At 44.8% G+C, this 22427-nt stretch overlaps 1 protein-coding gene across 1 annotated transcript in view; it reads left to right on the top strand.

Moving 5' to 3' along the window:
* The window catches only part of wdr90 (WD repeat domain 90), a 109886-nt gene that overhangs the window by 5372 nt on the left and 82087 nt on the right, over window positions 1–22427 (top strand). Inside the window, exons 3-7 of the mRNA XM_070901756.1 lie at window positions 6517–6614; window positions 8238–8414; window positions 9367–9505; window positions 13387–13557; window positions 21109–21232. Of these exons, the coding sequence (XP_070757857.1) occupies window positions 6517–6614; window positions 8238–8414; window positions 9367–9505; window positions 13387–13557; window positions 21109–21232 (709 nt within the window). The remainder of the gene's footprint in view (window positions 1–6516; window positions 6615–8237; window positions 8415–9366; window positions 9506–13386; window positions 13558–21108; window positions 21233–22427) is intronic.

Genomic DNA, 22427 nt, shown 5'->3' with positions numbered 1-22427 from the left:
AACAGTGTAGCTACTGTTAGGGAGCTTATAGTCTATGTCCACCAATGACTTTTTCCCCTTATTATTCCTTATCGCCACCCAAACTGATTCAACATCTTGATCCTCTGAGCCAATATAATTTCTCACTAACGCACTGATCCCATCCTTTTATTACCAGTGCTACCCCACCTCCTTTTCCTTTCTGTCTGCTTTCCGAATTGTCCAATACCCCTGAATATTTAGTCCCTAGTCCTGGTCACCTTGCAACCACGTCTCTGTAATGGCTATCAGATCATACTTAATGGTATCTAAGGGTTAAGGCATGGCAGGAGAGATCGGTCACGTGATATGCTCCTCCTGTGCCATGTGGGAACTTGACGCCTACGTGTGTGAGAAGTGTGTCCGCCTCGAGCTCCTGACGGTCCGCGTTACGGAATTGGAGCTGAGGGTGGATTCACTCTGGAGCATCCACGATGCTGAGAATGACGTGAGTATTACGTGTAGTGAGTTGGTCTTACCGCAGGAGAAGGGTCCACAGCCAGATAGGGAATGGAAGACCAGCAGGAAGAGCAGTGCAAGGAAGGTAGTGCAGGGGTCCCCTGTGGTCATCCCCCTGCAAAACAGATACACCGTTTTGAGTACTGTTGGGGGGGATGACTCATCGGGGGAGGGCAGCAGCAGACAAGTTCATGGCACCGTGGCTGGCGCTGCTGCACAGGAGGGCAAGAAAAAGAGTGGGAGCGCGATAGTGATAGGGGATTCAATTGTGATGGGAATAGATAGGCGTTTCTGCGGCCGCAACTGAGACTCCAGGATGGTATGTTGCCTCCCTGGTGCAAGGGTCAAGGATGTCTCGGAGCGGGTGCAGGACATTCTGAAATGGGAGGGAGAACAGCCAGTTGTCGTGGTGCACATTAGTACCAACGACATAGGTTAAAAAAAGGGATGAGGTCCTACGAAACGAATTTAAGGAGCTAGGAGCTAAATTAAAAAGTCGGACCTCAAAAGTAGTAATCTCGGGATTGCTACCAGTGCCACGTGCTAGTCAGAGTAGGAATCGCAGGATAGCGCAGATGAATACGTGGCTTGAGCAGTGGTGCAGCAGGGAGGGATTCAAATTCCTGGGGCATTGAACCGGTTCTGGGGGAGGTGGGACCAGGACAAACCGGACGGTCTGCACCTGGGCAGGACCGGAACCAATGTCCTAGGGGGAGTGTTTGCTAGTGCTGTTGGGGAGGAGTTAAACTAATATGGCAGGGGGATGGGAACCAATGCAGGGAGACAAAAGGGAGGCAGAGGCAGGAGACGGAGGGGAGATGGGGGGGGGGGTGGGGGGCGGAGAGGCCCGGGGCGGGGAACAGGAAGGGCCACTGTGCGGCAGAATTCTAAAAGGACAAAGGGTTTTAAAAAAGCAAGCCTGAAGGCTTTGTGTCTTAATGCAAGGAGTATCCGCAATAAGGTGGATGAATTAACTGTGCAAATAGATGTTAACAAATATGATGTGATTGGGATTACGGAGACGTGGCTCCAGGATGATCAGGGCTGGGAACTCAACATCCAGGGGTATTCAACATTCAGGAAGGATAGAATAAAAGGAAAAGGAGGTGGGGTAGCATTGCTGGTTAAAGAGGAGATTAATGCAATAGTTAGGAAAGACATTAGCTTGGATGATGTGGAATCTATATGGGTAGAGCTGCAGAACACCAAAGGGCAAAAAACGTTAGTGGGAGTTGTGTACAGACCTTCAAACAGTAGTAGTGATGTTGGGGAGGGCATCAAACAGGAAATTAGGGGTGCATGCAACAAAGGTGCAGCAGTTATAATGGGTGACTTTAATATACACATAGATTGAGCTAGCCAAACTGGAAGCAATACGGTGGAGGAGGATTTCCTGGAGTGCATAAGGGATGGTTTTCTAGACCAATATGTCGAGGAACCAACTAGGGGGGAGGCCATCTTAGACTGGGTGTTGTGTAATGAGAGAGGACTAATTAGCAATCTCATTGTGCGAGGCCCCTTGGGGAAGAGTGACCATAATATGGTGGAATTCTGCATTAGGATGGAGAATGATACAGTTAATTCAGAGACCATGGTCCAGAACTTAAAGAAGGGTAACTTTGAAGGTATGAGGCGTGAATTGGCTAGGATAGATTGGCGAATGATACTTAAGGGGTTGACTGTGGATGGGCAATGGCAGACATTTAGAGACCGCATGAATGAATTACAACAATTGTACATTCCTGTCTGGCGTAAAAATAAAAAAGGGAAGGTGGCTCAACCGTGGCTATCAAGGGAAATCAGGGATAGTATTAAAGCCAAGGAAGTGGCATACAAATTGGCCAGAAATAGCTGGGGACTGGGAGAAATTTAGAACTCAGCAGAGGAGGACAAAGGGTTTGATTAGGGCAGGGAAAATAGAATACGAGAAGAAGCTTGCAGGGAACATTAAGGCGGATTGCAAAAGTTTCTATAGGTATGTAAAGAGAAAAAGGTTAGTAAAGACAAACGTAGGTCCCCTGCAGTCAGAATCAGGGGAAGTCATAACGGGGAACAAAGAAATGGCAGACCAATTGAACAAGTACTTTGGTTCAGTATTCACTAAGGAGGACACAAACAACCTTCCGGATATAAAAGGGGTCAGAGGGTCTAGTAGGGAGGAGGAACTGAGGGAAATCTTTATTAGTCGGGAAATTGTGTTGGGGAAATTGATGGGATTGAAGGCCGATAAATCCCCAGGGCCTGATGGACTGCATCCCAGAGTACTTAAGGAGGTGGCCTTGGAAATAGCGGATGCATTGACAGTCATTTTCCAACATTCCATTGACTCTGGATCAGTTTCTATCGAGTGGAGGGTAGCCAATGTAACCCCACTTTTTAAAAAGGAGGGAGAGAGAAAACAGGGAATTATAGACCGGTCAGCCTGACCTCAGTAGTGGGTAAAGTGATGGAATCAATTATTAAGGATGTCATAGCAGCGCATTTGGAAAATGGTGACATGATAGGTCCAAGTCAGCATGGATTTGTGAAGGGGAAATCATGTTTGACAAATCTTCTGGAATTTTTTGAGGATGTTTCCAGTAAAGTGGACAAAGGAGAACCAGTTGATAAGGTATATTTGGACTTTCAGAAGGCTTTCGACAAGGTCCCACACAAGAGATTAATGTGCAAAGTTAAAGCACATGGGATTGGGGATAGTGTGCTGACGTGGATTGAGAACTGGTTGTCAGACAGGAAGCAAAGAGTAGGAGTAAATGGGTACTTTTCAGAATGGCAGGTAGTGACTAGTGGGGTACCGCAAGGTTCTGTGCTGGGGCCCCAGCTGTTTACATTGTACATTAATGATTTAGACGAGGGGATTAAATGTAGTATCTCCAAATTTGCGGATGACACTAAGTTGGGTGGCAGTGTGAGCTGCGAGGAGGATGCTGTGAGGCTGCAGAGCGACTTGGATAGGTTAGGTGAGTGGGCAAATGCATGGCAGATGAAGTATAATGTGGATAAATGTGAGGTTATCCACTTTGGTGGTAAAAACAGAGAGACAGACTATTATCTGAATGGTGACAGATTAGGAAAAGGGAAGGTGCAACGAGACCTGGGTGTCCTGGTACATCAGTCATTGAAGGTTGGCATGCAGGTACAGCAGGTGGTTAAGAAAGCAAATGGCATGTTGGCCTTCATAGCGAGGGGATTTGAGTACAGGGGCAGGGAGGTGTTACTACAGTTGTACAGGGCCTTGGTGAGGCCACACCTGGAGTATTGTGTACAATTTTGGTCTCCTAACTTGAGGAAGGACATTCTTGCTATTGAGGGAGTGCAGCGAAGATTCACCAGACTGATTCCCGGGATAGTGGGACTGACCTATCAAGAAAGACTGGATCAACTGGGCTTGTATTCACTGGAGTTCAGAAGAATGAGAGGGGACCTCATAGAAACGTTTAAAATCCTGATGGGTTTAGACAGGTTAGATGCAGGAAGAATGTTCCCAATGTTGGGGAAGTCCAGAACCAGGGGTCACAGTCTAAGGATAAGGGGTAAGCCATTTAGGACCGAGATGAGGAGAGACTTCTTCACCCAGAGAGTGGTGAACCTGTGGAATTCTCTGCACAGAAAGTGGTTGGGGCCAATTCACTAAATGTATTCAAAAGGGAGTTAGATGAAGTGCTTACTACTCGGGGGATCAAGGGGTATGGCGAGAAAGCAGGAAGTGGGTACTGAGGTTTCATGTTCAGCCATGAACTCATTGAATGGCGGTGCAGGCTAGAAGGGCTGAATGGCCTGCTCCTGCACCTATTTTCTATGTTTCTATGTTTCTATACCCATTTGTATCTATTTGTGCCGTCAACTCGTCTATTTTGTTACGAATGCTACGTGCATTCAGATAAAGGACTTTTAAATTTGTTTTTTTTACCATTTTTACCTGCTTTGACCCCACTTTCTGATTCACATCCCTTCCTGGCACGCTCTGGTTTTTATTTCCCCCAGTGCTACCCTGATCTATTGCCTTCGCCTTGTTATTTCACTTTTTACATTTTTGCTCACCTGAATCCCCCCCCCCCCCACTAATTAGTTTAAAGCCCTCTCTACAACCCGTTATTTGAATCGCCAGGACCCTAGTCCCAGCATGGTTTAAGTGGAGCCTGCCCAAATGGAACAGCTCCCTCTTATCCCAGTATTGGTGCCAGTGTACCACGAATCAAAACCCATTTCTCCCACACCAGTCTTTGAGCCACGTGTTCAACTCGATGATCTTATTTACCCTATGCAAATTTGTTCGTGGCTCAGGTAATAATTCAGAGATTATTACCTTTGTGGTTCTGCTTTTTAATTTGGCCCCTAGCTGCTCATACTCTCTCAGCAGAACATCTTTCTTTGTCCTATCTATGTCATTGGTACCCACGTAGACCATGACAACTGGATCTTCCCTCTCCCACTCCAAGTTCCTCTGCAGCCCTGAGGAGATGTCCTTACCTCTGGCACCGGGCAGGCAACACAGCTTTCGGGACTCACGTTTTCGCTTTCTGGAGCGCAGTTCCACAGGTACTGGTCACCTTGCTCACCTTGTTACCTTGCTCACGTGGGAATATCATCTCCACAATGACTGACGAGATTTAACGAGAAGGCACCATCACATCCACCTTCTCTGAGCATCCAGGGATGGGCAGTAAATGTGGCTTTGCCAGCATTGTGTTAGCATTAAGTGCCAGCTGTAGCTCAGTGGGTAACACACTCACCTGAGTCAGAAGGATGCAGGTTCAGGTCCCACTCCAGAGACTTGAGCGCAAATCTAGGCTGACACTTCAGCACAGTACTGATGGAATGTTGCACTGTCAAAAATGCCGTCTTTCAGATGAGACATTAAAAGCGCTTTGGGACCTCTGGTGGCTGCGAAAGGTGCTATATAAATGTATTTTCTTTACTGTATTTGTGTGTGAGTCTTGACCGTAATGGTGGTCATTCACCTGCACAGGACTTCACTGTCGAGCCCAATCCTGTTCTTTCCTGTTATCCGATCGTGCACAGTTCCATCAGGTGCAACTGTATAACAGTCTAAAGTGGGGACTGTAAGGTATTTAACCCTGTGTAACCTGCATGACACCTGACCACCAGAGGGCCCACCTGTTGGGAGTCCCAAGGGATCTCAGCATCCCTTGGGAGCACAGTATATAAGCAGGCCACCCATGAGGTACCTGCACTCTGGAGTCTTATTAAAGGAGCTATGGTCACACTTGCTCATTGTACACAGTACTCCGTTTCATCCTTTATTATGAGTGTACCAGGGACTCTGGCTGAATTTTCCCCCCCGGCCTAATGCAAGGGTGCTGCAGCCAACCATGATACTCCTATCAATACCCTAGCTGAGATCAGCTAATTTAGCATGGACTAGGGATTGAACTGTAAGATTTTCTTGATCTGTTGGCTCCGAGATAATAACTTTACTTCTGTGCCTTCTATGGAGCCGATGTATTTTATCTTTTGTGCATTTTATTGTAATTTTAGTTTTGCTGCCCGTTCCCCTCTTCCATCGTTCTCCCATGCACTGCACCTAGACAGCCAGAAGGATTGGCTGGGGACCTATTTCCAGATATGCCAGTGACGCTCAACAAACACAAGAACATCTGGTTGTATTGACCCTGCAGTTTTCTGTGAATGCAAATTTTACAGCTTGTCGTGTTATTTCCAGCGGTAGGTTTGCTGTTCTGAAGTCATGGTACCCACTCTTACAAAGATGCCCCAGGATATTCCCTGTAATGTTAATGTTTTTTTCCCTACTTTCCCCAGTGGTGCATTATTCTCCCCATTGTCCTGTTGGGCAAATGCTTGCTTTGATTGATGCCTGACAGATGTAACCTGCCTGTGGCGTAGAACTCTGTAGGGAAATTACTGAACATTTTAGCTAAAATGAAACGTTGGTTTAACTTGCCATATTATAAATGAACTTCATTGGCAGCTTAGCCCATCTAAAGTGTGCGCACTTTGGTTTTATTTTGTTGAGTTGTGCTTATGCTTGTTGTATCTTTTATTTTGAATCTGTTTCAGAGTCTGTGTGGCAGCGTCCGTATGTGAACATCTTCAAACACTTCAAATTGGAAGAATGGAAGAAATCAACAAAAGAAGGGGATGTCACAGCTGTTATGGTACTGTTTGTTTTCCTTTTTAAGACATCTTGCCTTCTCCTTGAAGGTCTAATTCCACAGATGCCAGAAGCCCTCGAGTACTTTTTCTCAGTGACTGTTTTTATGTGTGATTTGAGACAGTAAGGTCCCGATTTTAAAGTGGGGAATGGGCACGGTGCGTGCGAGCCCTAAAGCGGGAGGCGACACCCGGGAAGTCTGAGGACGTGGAGGCCCGGTCGATCTTCATTTGAATAAAGTTTCTCCAACTCCTGTCTGAACCTGGCCAAGTCCATTACCTGGTCGGTGTGCGGGAGCGGGAATTATGCTGCAGGAGGCCGTGGGACCGGGGCAATGGTCCCTGGCACAGTTATAGGGGAGGGGAGTTCTGGCCGCCATTTGGCGGGGGCGGGGGAGGTAGGGGAGTCCAGGGCAAAGGAGGCCCAAGGCTTCCTTGTGATGCCTGGAGGAGCACTTCTGCCCCTCCTGGCCCACAAGAAAACCTAAAATAAAAATTTTCACACTTACCTGCTGGGCTTCTTCTGTTCCACGATGTGGCTCTCAGCAAATCTTGTCTGACTGGGAAGCTGTCATTGCTCCCCTGCTCAGGCCTCCTTTTAAAACAACAGATCAGGTCATGATGACATAATTGAGCTCAGATCTGCATATTTTTAAAATAACCCGCTGCTGTCTTGTGGGTGTCAGGTTTGCCTGCTCAAAAGAGCAGGCTAAGATCGGGAAATGGAGGGATCAGAGCGATAAATGGCTGGCTTCATTTTAACTGCTCCTCCTACGCAACCACAGGCGGCGGCAGTTAAAATCAGGCCTAAATGTCATAGGCTATTCATTCATGGGTAAACATTGCAGCCAGGCTCAGTCCTTGTACTTTCCAATAGGAGTAATTGGATGGACAATCAGGAGTAGGAGTTTCGGCTGACTTTTTCCTTCCCCCTATTTAGATCTCTATTTCTGTCTGAAAGAATGTACAGGTGATTAATCTGTAACTCATTGCTAGTGGATGTACAGAGATATTCCGGTGTACCTTGCCCGCCAATTTTTCTTTCTTTGCTGATTAAGTTTTTGGCCTTCGTCTGTCACCTCTATCAGAGACCAATGTTCCCCCTAAGGTGTGCGGCTACGCACTAATCGGGAGATCCTGCACAGGCCGCTCGCCAGCTGCTGCGGTGGGAAAATATACAGCGTATGCGCGGCTGCACAGCAAATTTAAAGGGACTGGGCACCAAAAATAAATTAGAGTGAACATTGCCAGAGACTAGAATTTTGCTGTTGGAGAAATCACAGATATCAGGGTACAAAATTGGTAATTGAACCTGTTTTCCAGATGATATAGTGCTCTGTGTTAGTGCTTCATGTGTTTTTTGTTTAAAGATTTTGAATTATCCTTTGTGCATAATGACTTGGTTGTTAATTTCATTTACTGGACAACACGGGGAACAAAATTATTGTTCCATAAAGGTTGATCAACTTTCAGCCATAGTAATGTGCTTAAATTGAGGAACAGTTAATAAATTCTGTGTATGGTAGTGGAGAAATGATTGCAACTGTAATTGCAGGTAGTTTAAGGAGTTAATCTTGAGCTTGCACAGTTAATTGATGGATGTTTATTCTGGATTCTTTGTTTGTAAGGATAAAACCCTGAAGTGCACAGTGTATCGTATCCGAGGATCAATTCCTGCTGGGAACTACATTCAGTTACCAAAAGTTAGCACCCAGTCTCTTGGACTAGTTGGCCGCTACCTCTACCTCCTCTTCAAACCAATTGTATCCAAATACTTTGTAGTTCACTTTGATGCAGTCACTGAGGTATGTGATGATTAGTGCCCTCGGAGTATTGTACATTCGTTGGCATGACTTTTTTTCAACGCTAGAATGATATAGTTACTGAAAAGTCTGTATTAATGTTAATAGATAAAAAGCTGCAATGTTCACTAAAATCATTCAACCAATTAAACTGCATAGTTTTACAAATAAAACAATGATCAAAGCAGTAATTGTTTCTTGTGGTAATGAAGCAAAATGGGCATCTAGACCCAGTGGAAAACTATTAATGCTCAGTGTCGTTTGGAGCTGTGGAAGCTATAGATTTGCCTAAAATTGCTAACAAACTCCCAAATCCCTTCAACTGCTATTATACCCCACTCAAATCAGTCAGCTTTTTAAATACGTTTGAAGATTGATGATATTTGCTGTGAGTTATTCAAAACTCTTTTTTTACGTCCTAGTCTCTCTCTTTACCCTTCTTCTTTATGCTGTGTTACTGTTTCATGGCTGGTGGTGTTGGTCCTTTGGTAACAGTCCCATGTGGGCAGTCTTCAAGTATGAGCCTGCATATAGATTTTTAGGAGGCTAATTTAGGGGACCATCACAGCTGAACCAGTTCTGTTCACAACTGTTCTCCACACATGCACACTATCCAGCAGTGGTCGCTGGATATATTTAAGATCGGGAACCCTGACAGGCATTTCCATCATGTAAATTGAATTTGACACCCTGATCTCGGAAGAGCAGAGCTTATTGTTGAATCCCAGCATAGTTTCTGGAAAAGGACATTCTGTATCACCTACATGATTGAATTTTTGAAGAGATTACAAAATTGGTGAATGATGGAAATCTGGTATACAATGAACTTAATGGAACAAAAATTGGGCTTCCTGGTCAAAATTTTTTTTAAAAAGTTCTGTTCTTTAAGTACTATACTTTTTCAATTAATCATTCTATGAAGTATTTCTGAATTGTTAAATGTATTTCTCTCCAGGATAGTCAAGTCATTCGGATTTCATTCTCCAACCTCTTCAAAGAGTTCAAATCCACAGCCACGTGGCTCCAGTTCCCCTTTGTTTGTGGTGCAGTAAAAGGCTCCGTGTATAATGCCACTGCAAAGTCTGCAAAGCAAGGTATGCTAGGAAGTGTTCTTATGCTTGCTATTCTTTTATTATACAAGTTCCTCAATTGCCCATCTTTGGGGGGAAAAAAACAGTACTAATTTATCTGTGGTTCTGCAAGTAAACTGCCCAGAACATTGTGTACTGTATTTTTATGTTGTTTTCACATTTTGCTTTGTAACTACTATACACAGTACTAGAACAGTCCAATGTCCAAGATCTTCTTATGACTGTGTCTCTATAAAAATGTTAGTACGAGTAGAACATGTCGAAACAGAAGTGTCCAAAATCCAAAATCTTCCTTCACAAATATGACTTCAAATTAAACAAATCTGAAGTGCCCATGAGGGCCTATACTGATTTTTATTTTGTCGGCTATGGGTTACATTCTGACACTGTTTTTCCTCACTTGCTTTTTGATACCTCTTGCACACAACATTCTTCAGCTCATTTTCAGATCTGTCACTGAGAGTCTTGAGCAGCTTGAGAGCATCGAGAATGGACCACTCTTGTGTTTATACCCCTTTTCTTTGTCCCTGTGGAAAAGCACCTGGCCTGCACTTTGCGTCTTCTCCTGGTGGTACAGCCAAGGTCAGGAACTCTGAGGTGTGAAATTGCAGGGATGGACCTGTGTCCCATCACACTATTACAGAGCTTGTTGGTACTCTCAAATCTGCTGCCTTGTGGCTGTGTTTATTTCAGTTGATTGAACAAGCTGCTCCTTTTTATTCATACTCGTTTTGTTTCCATGTTTTATGTTGGTTTATTTAATTTTTTCATGTTTGCTTCGCTACATGGTGCAGACAAAGCAGATTAACTGGTGCTGCCCTTGGGAAAACTAATGTCTGGATCCTTCTCATCGCACCTTTTTTGGCAAACTGCTGAAAGGACAGATTGTAGTCCAAGCTTAATGATTTGTTGTGATGTTTACATGTCGCATGATCACATTCATTCTTTGATTCTTTCCAATAACTTGGATAACATTAAATATTCATAATTTTACAGCATCCATTTGACTTTCCTAAACCAGTGAGCTACTTTACAGAGGCTCACGTGTTTTGGTACCACTCCCTGGAGAAACATGAGGCCATGGCCATCCTTACTGAATTCAGGCTCGCATTCATACAGAATCCACGCTATTCTCAGTGATCTCAGCATGCAGGGAAATTTTGAGTCGCTGAGGAGATGGTGGCTGTAGGGCTTCAGAGTAATGCACATCAATTTTTCCACATTAAAGAAAGGGAAGATAGATTACGAAGGTAAACTTGCGCAAAACATAAAAACAGATAGTAAAAGCTTTTACAGATATATAAAATGGAAAAGAGTGACTAAAGTAAATGTTGGTCCCTTAGAAGATGAGAAGGGGGATTTAATAATGGGAAATGTGGAAATGGCTGAGACCTTAAACAATTATTTTGCTTCCGTCTTCACAGTGGAAGACACAAAAACCATGCCAAAATTTGCAGGCCACAGGAATGTGGGAAGGGAGGACCTTGAGACAATCACTATCACTAGGTGGGTAGTGCTGGACAGGCTAATGGGACTGAAGGTAGACAAGTCCCCTGGTCCTGATGAAATGCATCCCAGGGTATTAAAAGAGATGGCGGAAGTTATAGCAGATGCATTCGTTATAATCTACCAAAATTCTCTGGACTCTGGGGAGGTACCAGCGGATTGGAAAGCAGCTAATGTAACGCCTCTGTTTAAAAAAGGGGGCAGGCAAAAGGCAGGTAACTATAGGCCAGTTAGTTTAATATCTGTAGTGGGAAAATGCTTGAAACTATCATTTAAGGAAGAAATAGCGGGACATCTAGATAGGAATAGTGCAATCAAGCAGACGCAGCATGGATTCATGAAAGGGAAATCATGTTTAACTAACTTACTGGAATTCTTTGAGGATATAACGAGCATGGTGGATAGAGGTGTACCGATGGATTTGGTGTATTTAGATTTCCAAAAGGCATTCGATAAGGTGCCACACAAAAGGTTACTGCAGAAGATAAAGGTACGCGGAGTCAGAGGAAATGTATTAGCATGGATCGAGAATTGGCTGGCGAACAGAAAGCAGAGAGTCGGGATAAATGGGTCCTTTTCTGGTTGGAAATCAGTGGTTAGTGGTGTGCCACAAGGATCAGTGCTGGGACCACAACTGTTTACAATATACATAGATGACCTAGAAGAGGGGACAGAGTGTAGTGCAACAAAATTTGCAGATGACACGAAGATTAGTGGGAAAGCGGGTTGTGTAGAGGACTCCGAGAGGCTGCAAGGAGATTTGGATAGGTTAAGCAAATGGGCTAAGGTTTGGCAGATGGAATACAATGTCGGAAAGTGTGAGGTCATCCACCTTGGGGGGGGAAAAAAAACAGTAAAAAGGAATATTATTTGAATGGGGAGAAATTACAACATGCTGTGGTGCAGAGGGACCTGGGGGTCCTTGTGCATGAAACTCTTTTAGGTCCTTGTGCATGAATCCCAAAAGGTTAGTTTGCAGGTGCAGCAGGTAATCAGGAAGGCAAATGGAATGTTGGCCTTCATTGCGAGAGGGATGGAGTACAAAAGCAGGGAGGTCTTGCTGCAACTGTATAAGGTATTGGTAAGGCCGCACCTGGAGTACTGCGTGCAGTTTTGGTCACCTTACTTAAGGAAGGATATATTGGCTTTGGAGGGGGTACAGAGACGATTCACTAGGCTGATTCCAGAAATGAGGGGGTTACCTTATGATGATAAATTGAGTAGACTGGGTCTTTACTCCTTGGAGTTCAGAAGGATGAGGGGTGATCTTATAGAAACATTTAAAATCATGAAAGGGATAGACAAGATAGAGGCAGAGAGGTTGTTTCCATTGGTGGGGGAGACGAGAACTAGGGTGCACAGCCTCAAAATACGGAGGAGCCAATTTAAAACCGAGTTGAGAAAGAATTTCTTCTCCCAGAGGGTTGTGAATCTGTGGAATTCTCTGCCCAAGGAAGCAGTTGAGGCTGGCTCAATGAATGTTTTCAAGTCACAGATAGATTTTTAACCAATAAGGGAATTAAGGGTTACAGAGAGAGGGCGGGTAAGTGGAGCTGAGTCCACGACCAGATCAGCCATGATCTTATTGAATGGCGGAGCAGGCTCGAGGGGCTAGATGGCCTACTCCTGTTCCTAATTCTTATGTTCTTATTACTTTTAATGCTGTTAGTATCAGTGTGTAGTGTTTTTGGTACTGTACTAGGCTAGCTTCACAGAGATTGTGAGTTCGCATCCAACCATAGCAACTTTTGAAATTAAATCCAATAAACCTAGTAATTTGTGGACTAGCATCAGAAAAATTGAGAAGTTGTCTGAATTGTTGTCAAAACCCACTGGTTCACCAGTGTCTTTCAGAGAAGGAGGCCTGCTACTCTGACCCAATCTGGCCTGCATGTGACTCTTCATGCCCTCTGAAGTGGCCTATCAACTCACTCAATTGTCCAATCAATTGACCAAGAAGGTAGCCCACGTCTTAAGATAAATAGGATGGACAATAAATATGGCTTTGCCAGCATTTCCCACATCCTGAAAACAAATTTTAAAAATTGCGTTTGGTTTAAGCAGGCACAATTGGTCTGGTTTATCTGATCATGTGGTTAAATTATATCCGCTATAAGCTGTGTTTCAGAAGATGGTGTGGTTGTGAGCTGTTAATGTTCCTGTTTTTTCTTTCCAGGAGTAACTTAATTTTACCTCTTTGCTTGAATCCTTTGTATCCTTTTTTATTTATAACAATTCTTTTGATGATTGAAAATTAGTTATTTAACGTATAAATCGTGTCTACAGTTACTACTGGGTACACATTTTATCAGGTAAGTGTATTGATCTAATTGCTTGGGGGTAATGCACGTAATCTTTTCCTTTACTTCTCTACACAGATCTGGTGGGCCTTGCCCCCGTTGGTGTGAAGTGGACCTGCCTAATGATGGACCTTCAATATATTCTATCTTTTTATTTGAACCGACACTACAGCCACCTGAAAAGTATTAAACTCTGCTCCAATATGTTTGTTAAGAATATCTTCACCAGTGAGCTGGTATTTGAGCCAAGTAAGTGATCACATTGCTATCGGGGACTAAGTGAGATAGACTTGGTGTGATTTAACATTCGCAGAATGAGTGGACCTAACTGCACAATATATATGTGGAAATGGTCAATATTTGGTCAGGCTCGTGAATTGTGCACAAAGAAACTGGGATAAATGAAGAAAACAAAAATTGAGGATCATGAGATAATGAATGACAAGGAAGGCCATTTGACTCATCTTAGTCTACCCATCCAAAAATATCCTAAATTCCCCATTTTTCAGTATCCAGGTGCTTCTTAAATAATTCCAGGGTTTTTGCCTTCACCACACTTTCTGGATGCACGTTGTCTAATCTGTGTGTAAAGAAGAATTTCCTGATGATAATCGGTTCTAAATTTATCTTTCATCAGTTGTCCTATTCTTACTATTTAAAGTAATATTCTAGATTATCCTTTTTCTTTCCTTAGATATTTAGTGTAACTCTAGGATCATCGTCAGATGCCTCCTTTTTGAGTTGAAAAGCCCAAGTTTCTCCAGTCTTTCCTCATAACTCAGACCTTTGTTTGCAGTAATCTTTGCTTGAATGTCTCCCTTATATCTTCGCAACCAGAACGGGACATGGTGCTCAAGGTACGTTCTGACCAGAGCACTTATATAGTTTGGTCGCAATTTCCTCTGTCTTCAGCTCTGTTATGCAGTTCAGCATTGTGTTGGTTTTGTTGATTAATACTCTCCATTGCATGGACATGGTTTCTTTCAGCTTCATCCTTAGCTATTTTAACACCATTCATAGATTGTGTATGAAAAGTACTTTTCATTTGTCTGTATTAACTTTTGTCTCCTATTTTTCTGCCCACTCACATATTTTATCAAACTAATTCTGTAGTTTCTGAGCTTAATCCTCCGATTCCATTGCCCCTCCTAGTTTCATATCATCTTCAAATTTGGCCATTTTGCATTTCTGAATCCAAGTCATTCATGTAAATTAGGAACAGATTTTGTTTTGTAGTTCACATTTTTTCCTTGTTTTGTATAATGCAAAAGTAAATAAACAGAATTAGTTGTAATACCTTTCCCAGAAAATTACATGCTAAATTATAGTTGTTTTAAAAATGAAAGAAATGAATACCATCTTCCTTCACTGCCTCTCTTTCTTGTTCCACCCAAATGACATTATTCCCTTATGGTTTTGAAATAGCCGCACATCACCTGCAATGGCTTCTCCTCCAGTTCCTGCATGGTTACATCTGGCATGTCCCAAGACTCCATCCTTTCTTTTCCTGACCTTGGGTGAATTTCTCTTAAGAATATGGTCAACTGTGTGTTTACTAATGACACCCAGCTTTACCCCTCTGCCACCTTCCTCAATCCATGACTGCTATCCAACTGCTTGTCTGACAGAGTTGTGGCTAAGCCAAAGCTTTAACCAGCTTAATGTTGGTAAGTCTGAAATCATCTTTTTTGGCTCCTCACAGAAACCCTCCTATCTATAGATGTGTCACTTATGTTGAACCCGACGGTGCATGACATCAGTGTCTTGTTTTACCCTGAGCTAACCATCACCCCCACATCCTATGCATCACCAAGACTGTCTAGTTCCACTTCTAGATTGCCCCGCATTCATTCCTACCTCATCTTCACTATTGCTGAATCTTTTTTCCATGCCTTTGTCGCCTCCAGGGTTAACTTCTCCAATGACCTCTTCACTTGTATCCGGAGCTTCACCACACACAAATTCCAGCTTGTCCAAAACTCTGTCGCTTAATCCTATCCCATACTAAATACTGCTCACCTGTTGCCTTTCTCCTCACCAACCTTCGTAGCTTCCTGTCCCCAAATGTACTGATTTCAAATTCCATCATGGTCTTGCCCGAGCTTATCTCTGTGACCTCCTCTAGAACGACATCCTAGCTTTTACACTTTCTCCTTTGCATTCCTCCTCCACCTCTACTGTCAATGGCTGAGTTTTCACCCATTATGCTCCTGTAACCTGGAATTTTCTTTGTAAATCCATCTGTTATGCTGTATTTGTCTTTGCCTTCAAACATTTCTTCGAAAACCTATCTCTTCAATCACATCTTCCATAACCTTGCTCCACTATTCAAAGTCCTGCTTGGTGTTCTCTCTATTGTAAAGCCAGATTGGTAAGTGTGAAGTGAATTGATCTGAATCACAAGTGTTTTCTTTCTCTCAAATCCAAGTCCTAATTTGAATGTTAAGCTTAGAAGATACAATCTCACTTTCTTCAATAAAATTGAATCATATATTGATGACTTGGTGAGAATTTTAACCCCTAAAAACAGGTGGGTTGGGGGTCTGGTGAGATATTTAAATTTTGAAATACTCAAACCCTAACCCAACCCACCAAGTACGGGTTTAACAGAGGCGGGACAGAGGGCAGGCAGCCAAACGGCTCCCAGGAGGTGGGTTGGCCATTTAAATATTTTAATGAGGCTGGTAGCCTCTGATTTAAACTGCTTTGCAGTTTTAACACTGGCCAGCCGGGTTTCCCAGGCTTCGGGAAACCTAGCAGCTCAAGGGAGGCGAGGAGAGTTTTGGGGGAAAAGGTTAAGTGCCTTTACATCATTGCTTGTGAGCCAGTAGGACCAGAAGTGCTTCCTGTCGCCTCCCCCAAGTTCAGCTTATTCCCATGGATCAGACCACCCTGCCTGATACGTCTTTACTATACAGTATAAATGCACACGAGGCTTGAGAGAAGGTCAGTCTGTGACCTGTCCTTTATTCCTTAGCACTCAAGTGATGAAGGTGTGTGGAGCTTGCCCTTTTATACCTGAAGGTCCAGGTTAGGAATATCTCTCACCTAGTGGTCATAGTTCTCATAGTGTACAACTTAGGTCAGATTATACATGGGTTACAATGCTGGTTGAATACATGACATCACCTCCCCCCCCCCCCCCCCCCCCCCCCAAAGTCTTATTGGGATCACAGGTTGAGTCTCTCTCGTGGTTTACGCTCTCTTGTAGAGAGCCTGAGTTGGGGCTCCGGTTGTTGGCCGCTGGCCTGAGTGTCTGCTGTTTGTGGTGCCTCAGGCCTATCCAGACTGCCCACAGTGACTGGGCTCTCCTCCCTTTGGTTCCGGTGTGCGGTCACCTGTGGTGGAGTGAACTCTACATCGTGTTCTTCCTCTGCTTCTTCGATGGGGTTGCTGAACCTCCTTTTTGTTTGATCCACGTGTTTGCGGCAGATTTGTCCATTGGTAAGTTTAACTACCAGAATCCTATTTCCCTCTTTGGCAATCACAGTGCCTGCGAGCCATTTGGGCCCTGCAGCATAGTTGAGGACAAAAACAGGATAATTTACATCAATACATCGCGCCCTCGCATTCCTGTCATGGTAGTCATATTGTGGCTGGCGCCTGCTCTCGACAATTTCTTTCATGGTGGGGTGTATAAGGGATAGCCAGGTTTTGAGCATCCTTTTCATTAGCAGCTCTGCGGGTGGAACCCCTGTGAGCGAGTGTGGTCGGGATCTATAGGCCAACAGAACGCGTGATGAGTGCCTTTGTAGGGAACCCCCTTGGAATCTGAGCATCCCCTGTTTGATTATCTGCACTGCTTGTTCTGCCTGGCCGTTTGAGACCGGCTTGAATGGTGCCATTCTGATATGGTTAATTCCATTGCCTGCCATGAAGTCCTGGAATTCAGTGCTTGTGAAGCACGGGCCATTGTTGCTGACCAAGATGTCCGGTAGACCGTGGGCGGCGAACATTGCCCGTAGACTTTCTACCGTGGCAGAGGATGTGCTTGAATTTAAAATGTCACACTCGATCCATTTGGAGTCCGCGTCTACTACAACCAAAAACATTTTTCCCATGAAAGGACCTGCGTAGTCCACATCGATGCGTGACCAAGGCTTGGCGGGCCATGGCCAGGGGCTAAGGGGGGGCGTCCCTGGGCGCATTGCCCAGCTGGGCACACGTGTTGCACCTGCGAACACAAAGTTCCAGATCTGCGTCTATCCCTGGCCACCAAACGTGTGACCTGGCAATTGCCTTCATCATGACAATGCCCGGGTGCTCATTGTGGAGTTCTCTGATGAACACCTCTCTGCCCATCTGGGGCATGACTACGCGGTTTCCCCACAGTAGGCAATCGGCCTGAATCGAGAGTTCATCCCTGCGCCTGTGAAATGGTTTAAATTCCTCAGGGCATGCCCTGTACGTGGCTGCCCAGTTCCCATTCAGAACACATTTCTTGACTAGAGACAATAGCGGGTCTCTATTTGTCCAGACTTTAATCTGATGGGCTGTCACGGGTGAGCCTTCGCTTCCGAAAGCTTCAACAGCCATGACCATCTCAGCAGCATGCTCGGTAGCCCCTTCAATGGTGGCTAGTGGGAGCCTGCTGAGTTCATCTGCGTAGTTTTCGGTGCCCGGTCTGTGCCGAATTGTATAGTCATAGGCGGCTAACGTGAGTGCCCACCTCTGTATGCGGGCCGATGCGTTTGCATTTATGGGCTTGTTGTCGGCCAAAAGGGACGTTAGGGGTTTGTGATCTGTCTCCAGCTCAAATTTCCTGCCAAACAGGTACTGGTGCATTTTCTTTACAGCATATACACATGCGAGCGCCTCCTTTTCTACCATCCCGTAGCCCCTTTCTGCCTGGGACAGACTCCTGGAGGCATAAGCTACCGGCTGTAACTGACCCTTGACATTGACATGCTGCAACACACACCTGACACCATAGGACGATGCATCGCACGTTAACACAAGTTTCTTACATGTGTCGTATAGTGTTAAGAGTGTTGGAACATAACAAATTGCGTGCTCTATTAAAAGCCCTTTCTTGGCTGTCCCCCCAGACCCATTCGCGACCTTTGCATAGGAGCACGTGTAGCAGCTCTAGCAGCGTGCTCAATTTGGGAAGAAAGTTACCAAAATAGTTCAGGAGCCCCAGGAATGAACGCAGCTCCGTCATGTTACGGGGTCTGGGTGCTCTCTCGATTGCTTCCGTCTTGGACGCAGTAGGGCTGATCCCGCCTGTTGCTACCCTCATCCCCAGGAATTCTACCTCTGGAGCTCGGAAGACGCACTTCGCCTTTTTCAGTCGCAGCCCTACCCGGTCCAGTCTGCGTAGCACCTCCAGGTTGTGGAGGTGTTCTTCAGTATCGTAACCCGTGATGAGGATGTCGTCCTGAAAAACCACCGTCCCTGGAATCGACTTGAGGAGGCTTTCCATATTTCGTTGGAAGATCACGGCGGCCGAGCGAATCCCGAACGGACATCTGTTGTACTCAAACAACCCCTTGTGTGTCGTGATGGTGGCCTCTTCGACTCACTCGCCAGCTCCTGGGTCATGTAAGCTGAGGTCAGGTCCAATTTTGAAAAAAGTTTGCCACCGGATAGCGTCGCAAAGAGGTCCTCCGCTCTCGGTAGCGGGTACTGGTCTTGGAGTGACACCCGATTGATGGTGGCCTTGTAATCACCACATATCCTGACCGACCCATCCGCCTTGAGCACCGGCACGATCGGGCTCGCCCAGTCACTAAATTCAGCAGGCGGTCCAATTCGCCTTTTATCTTTTCCCGCATCATGTACGGCACCACTCTGGCCTTGTGGTGTACTGGCCTGACGTCCTGGTTTATGTGAATTACTACCTTGGCCCCCATGAAAGTGCCAATGCCGGGTTGAATAATGAGTCAAATTTGTCCAGGATCTGTGAGCATGATACTCGCTCCACAGAGAAAATTGCATTGACATCGCCCCATTTCCAGTTCATGACAGCAAGCCAACTCCTCCCCAGTAGTGCGGGACCGTCCCCTGGGACAATCCAGAGTGGCAACCTGTTCACCGAATCTTTGTGGGTCACGACTACCGTGGCGCTGCCGAGCACCGGAATGATCTGCTTTGTGTAAGTCCGTAGCTGTGCGTCAATCCGCGATAATTTTGGCCTCCTGGCCTTGGACGCCCACAACTTTCGAACTGTTTCATTCCCATCAGGGACTGGCTGGCCCCCGTGTCTTGCTCCATTGATACTGGGATGCCATTGAGGAGCACTTTCATCATTATCGGTGGTGTCCTGGTGTATGAACTGTATACATGCTCCACATGAACTCGCTGAACTTCAGCTTCCAGCTATTTCCCCCAGCGTTCATTTCTGCAGGTATTTTGCTCATCTCTGCAAACTCCGGCTGAGTGTGTGCCTCCACGCCTCCAACATGAGCTGTTGTTGGAAACAAAATGTCCCTTGCCAGTCGATCGTCCCTGACTGCCCCTGTGACTGTCCTTGAATGTGCCATTAACAGGTGTTGATGGCCGCATTGTCCTTTGCAATGGCGTGAATTGCAGTTCAACTTGCCATTGTCTCTGTCGAACTCCCCTTCTGGGTTCGACTGCATGTTGGGACATGCCCGATTGCCCTTGTCTGCCTGGAGAACTGTGTGCTGCTTTAACAATGTTGAATCTCTGTCCCAACCATTCCTTAACACAGTACCTCTTGTCTGTTCTGCTAGTGGCCATGCTCGCGTGGTTTAAATCCCAGTTTCTCGTCGCCATTAATACGTCCTTAATATACAGTATAAATGCACATGAGGCCCATGCTTGAGAGGTCAGTCTGTGACCTGTCCTTTATTCCTTAGCACTCAAGTGATGAAGGTGGGTGGAGCTTCCCCTTTTATACCTGAAGGTCCAGGTTAGGAGTGTCTCCCACCTAGTGGTCATTGTTCTCTCAGTGTACAACTTAGATCAGATTATACATGGGTTATAATGCTGGTTGAATACATGACACTGCCCACACATACAAAGAGCTCTCGATTGGGGATCAAAGCTCTCCCAACCCTCTTCCTGCCTACTCTCTGTTTTCTGTCTGTTAACCAATCCTTGATCCTTGCTAGTATATTGCACCCAATCCCATGAGCCCTATTTGTGTTTAATAATCTCCTGTGTGGCACCTTATCGAATGCCTTTTGAAAATCCAAATACACCACATCCACTGATTCCCCCTTATCTATTCTGCAAGTTGCAACCTCAAAAAAAGTAACCGATTTGTCAAACATGATTTCCCTTTCTTAAATCTGTGTTGACTCTAACCAATCCTTTATTATTTTCTAAGTGCTCTGTTACCCTGTCCTTCATAGATTCTAGCATTTTCCCTGCTGCTGATGGCAGGCTAACTGTAGTTCCCCGTTTTCTCTCTCCCTCCTTTCTTAAATAGTGGGGTTACATTTGCTACCTTCCAATCCGTGGAACCATTCTAGAATCTATGGAGTTCTGGAAGATGACAACCAATGCATCCACTATCTCTTTCAAAACCTTGGGATGTAGCACCTTATTGCAAGTTTAGCTTTAATTTTGTGTATTCTGCATACTAACTTAGATGAAGTACTCTTTTTTTTTTTTTGTTATTTGCTTTTCCTACTTGTGACACTGAACATTTTTGGAGAGAGGAGGTTGAACAGATTAGATATCTATGGTTGGTTGATGTGCTGAAATCAGTAGATCTGGGTTCTTGTTTTATAGTTTGTGAAATAAAAGACCTATAGTATATGTGTAGACTGCTAGAGCAAACCTGGACTGTGCCATCTCTCTGTCTGATTCTTTATTTGTATTTTTCAGGTGTTACTGTCTTTAAGGCCAAGCGGGCAGGACTGGTGCTGCATGATGTTTCCCCAATGCCACGAGAAATGGCTTTCCTTGTGCCCAAAGGAGAAAACTGGCACGATATTTACGATTATATCAGGTCAGCATCACTGTGCATCAAGAGAGAATATGCCGTTGGTTACTGGGAATGCCGTATTTAAAGACATTTTAATTCATGTTATCAGAGCTTTGGGACACCCTGAAGTGCTTTATAATCAATTGATTATCTCTGAAGTACTGTCACTGTTACGAAGGCAAACATGGCACTAATTTGTTTACAGCAAGGTCCCACAAGCAATGAATGAATGACCAGAAAACTGTTCTTTGGTTATGTTGGTTGAGGCAGGAATATTGGCAAAAATACGAGGAGATTCCCAACTATTCCTCTTCGAATAATGTTATGTGACCTTTTATGACCATTTGAGCAGGGGGCTGGGGTGTTGGTTTAATGTTTTATCCAAAAGGTGGAGCATCTTACAATGGAGCATTCCCTCAGCACTGCACGGATTTGTCAGCTTCGAATATGGCTCTGAAATTCCACACACTGAAAACAGCAACTTGCATCCATATAGAGCCTTTAATGAGAAAAATGTCTCGAGGGGCTTTGCAGAGGCATATTCAGACAAAAAAAGATGCTGAGCTAAAGAGTTATTAGGAGGGGACTTGGTCAAAGAAATTAGCTTTAAGAAGGGTATTAAAGGAGTGGAGAAAGATGGAGAGGCCTTTTTGGGCCCAAGTTTCGGCCTGAGTTGCTCCAATTTTTTTGGAGCAACTAGTTTAGTTTGGAGTATCTTAGAAATCGCAATTCGCGGCATTTAGTTTGCTCCAGTTCTAGTGCATTAGTTTAGTTTCGTTTTAGTTCAGTTTTTTTTTCAAAAGGAGGTGTGTCCAGCCACTTAGGCCTGTTTTGCAAGTTTAGGTAGCGAAAACTTACTCCAAACTAACTTAGAATGGAGTAAGTATCCACTTTTGTAAGTTCTGAAAAACCTTATGTTCAGTGCAGGCACAGCCAGAGACACGGGGTGGGAAGCATTAAACACAGAGGACTGAAGCATTAAACACATCACTTAAAATGGCCTAAAACCTCTTGCGATGATAATTTGCCTTATATCTGCTGAGTGAGGACAGTTGTTTCTCTTTTTATAAATAAGCAAGTGTAGGCTCCCGGCTGAGGCAAACACATCAACATCAATAGGGAGCGGGGGGGCAGCAGGGTGTGGGTGGGTGGCGGGGGGGGGGGGGGGGAAGTTAGAGGATTTCCCAAAGCACTAAACACCTTCACAACAACATTAAAG

The sequence above is a fragment of the Pristiophorus japonicus genome, chromosome 15 (genome assembly GCF_044704955.1).
Source record: "Pristiophorus japonicus isolate sPriJap1 chromosome 15, sPriJap1.hap1, whole genome shotgun sequence".
Taxonomy (NCBI): Eukaryota; Metazoa; Chordata; class Chondrichthyes; family Pristiophoridae; genus Pristiophorus; species Pristiophorus japonicus.
Note: the sequence above shows the minus strand (reverse complement) of the source record. Positions and strands in the feature narration are given on the sequence as shown.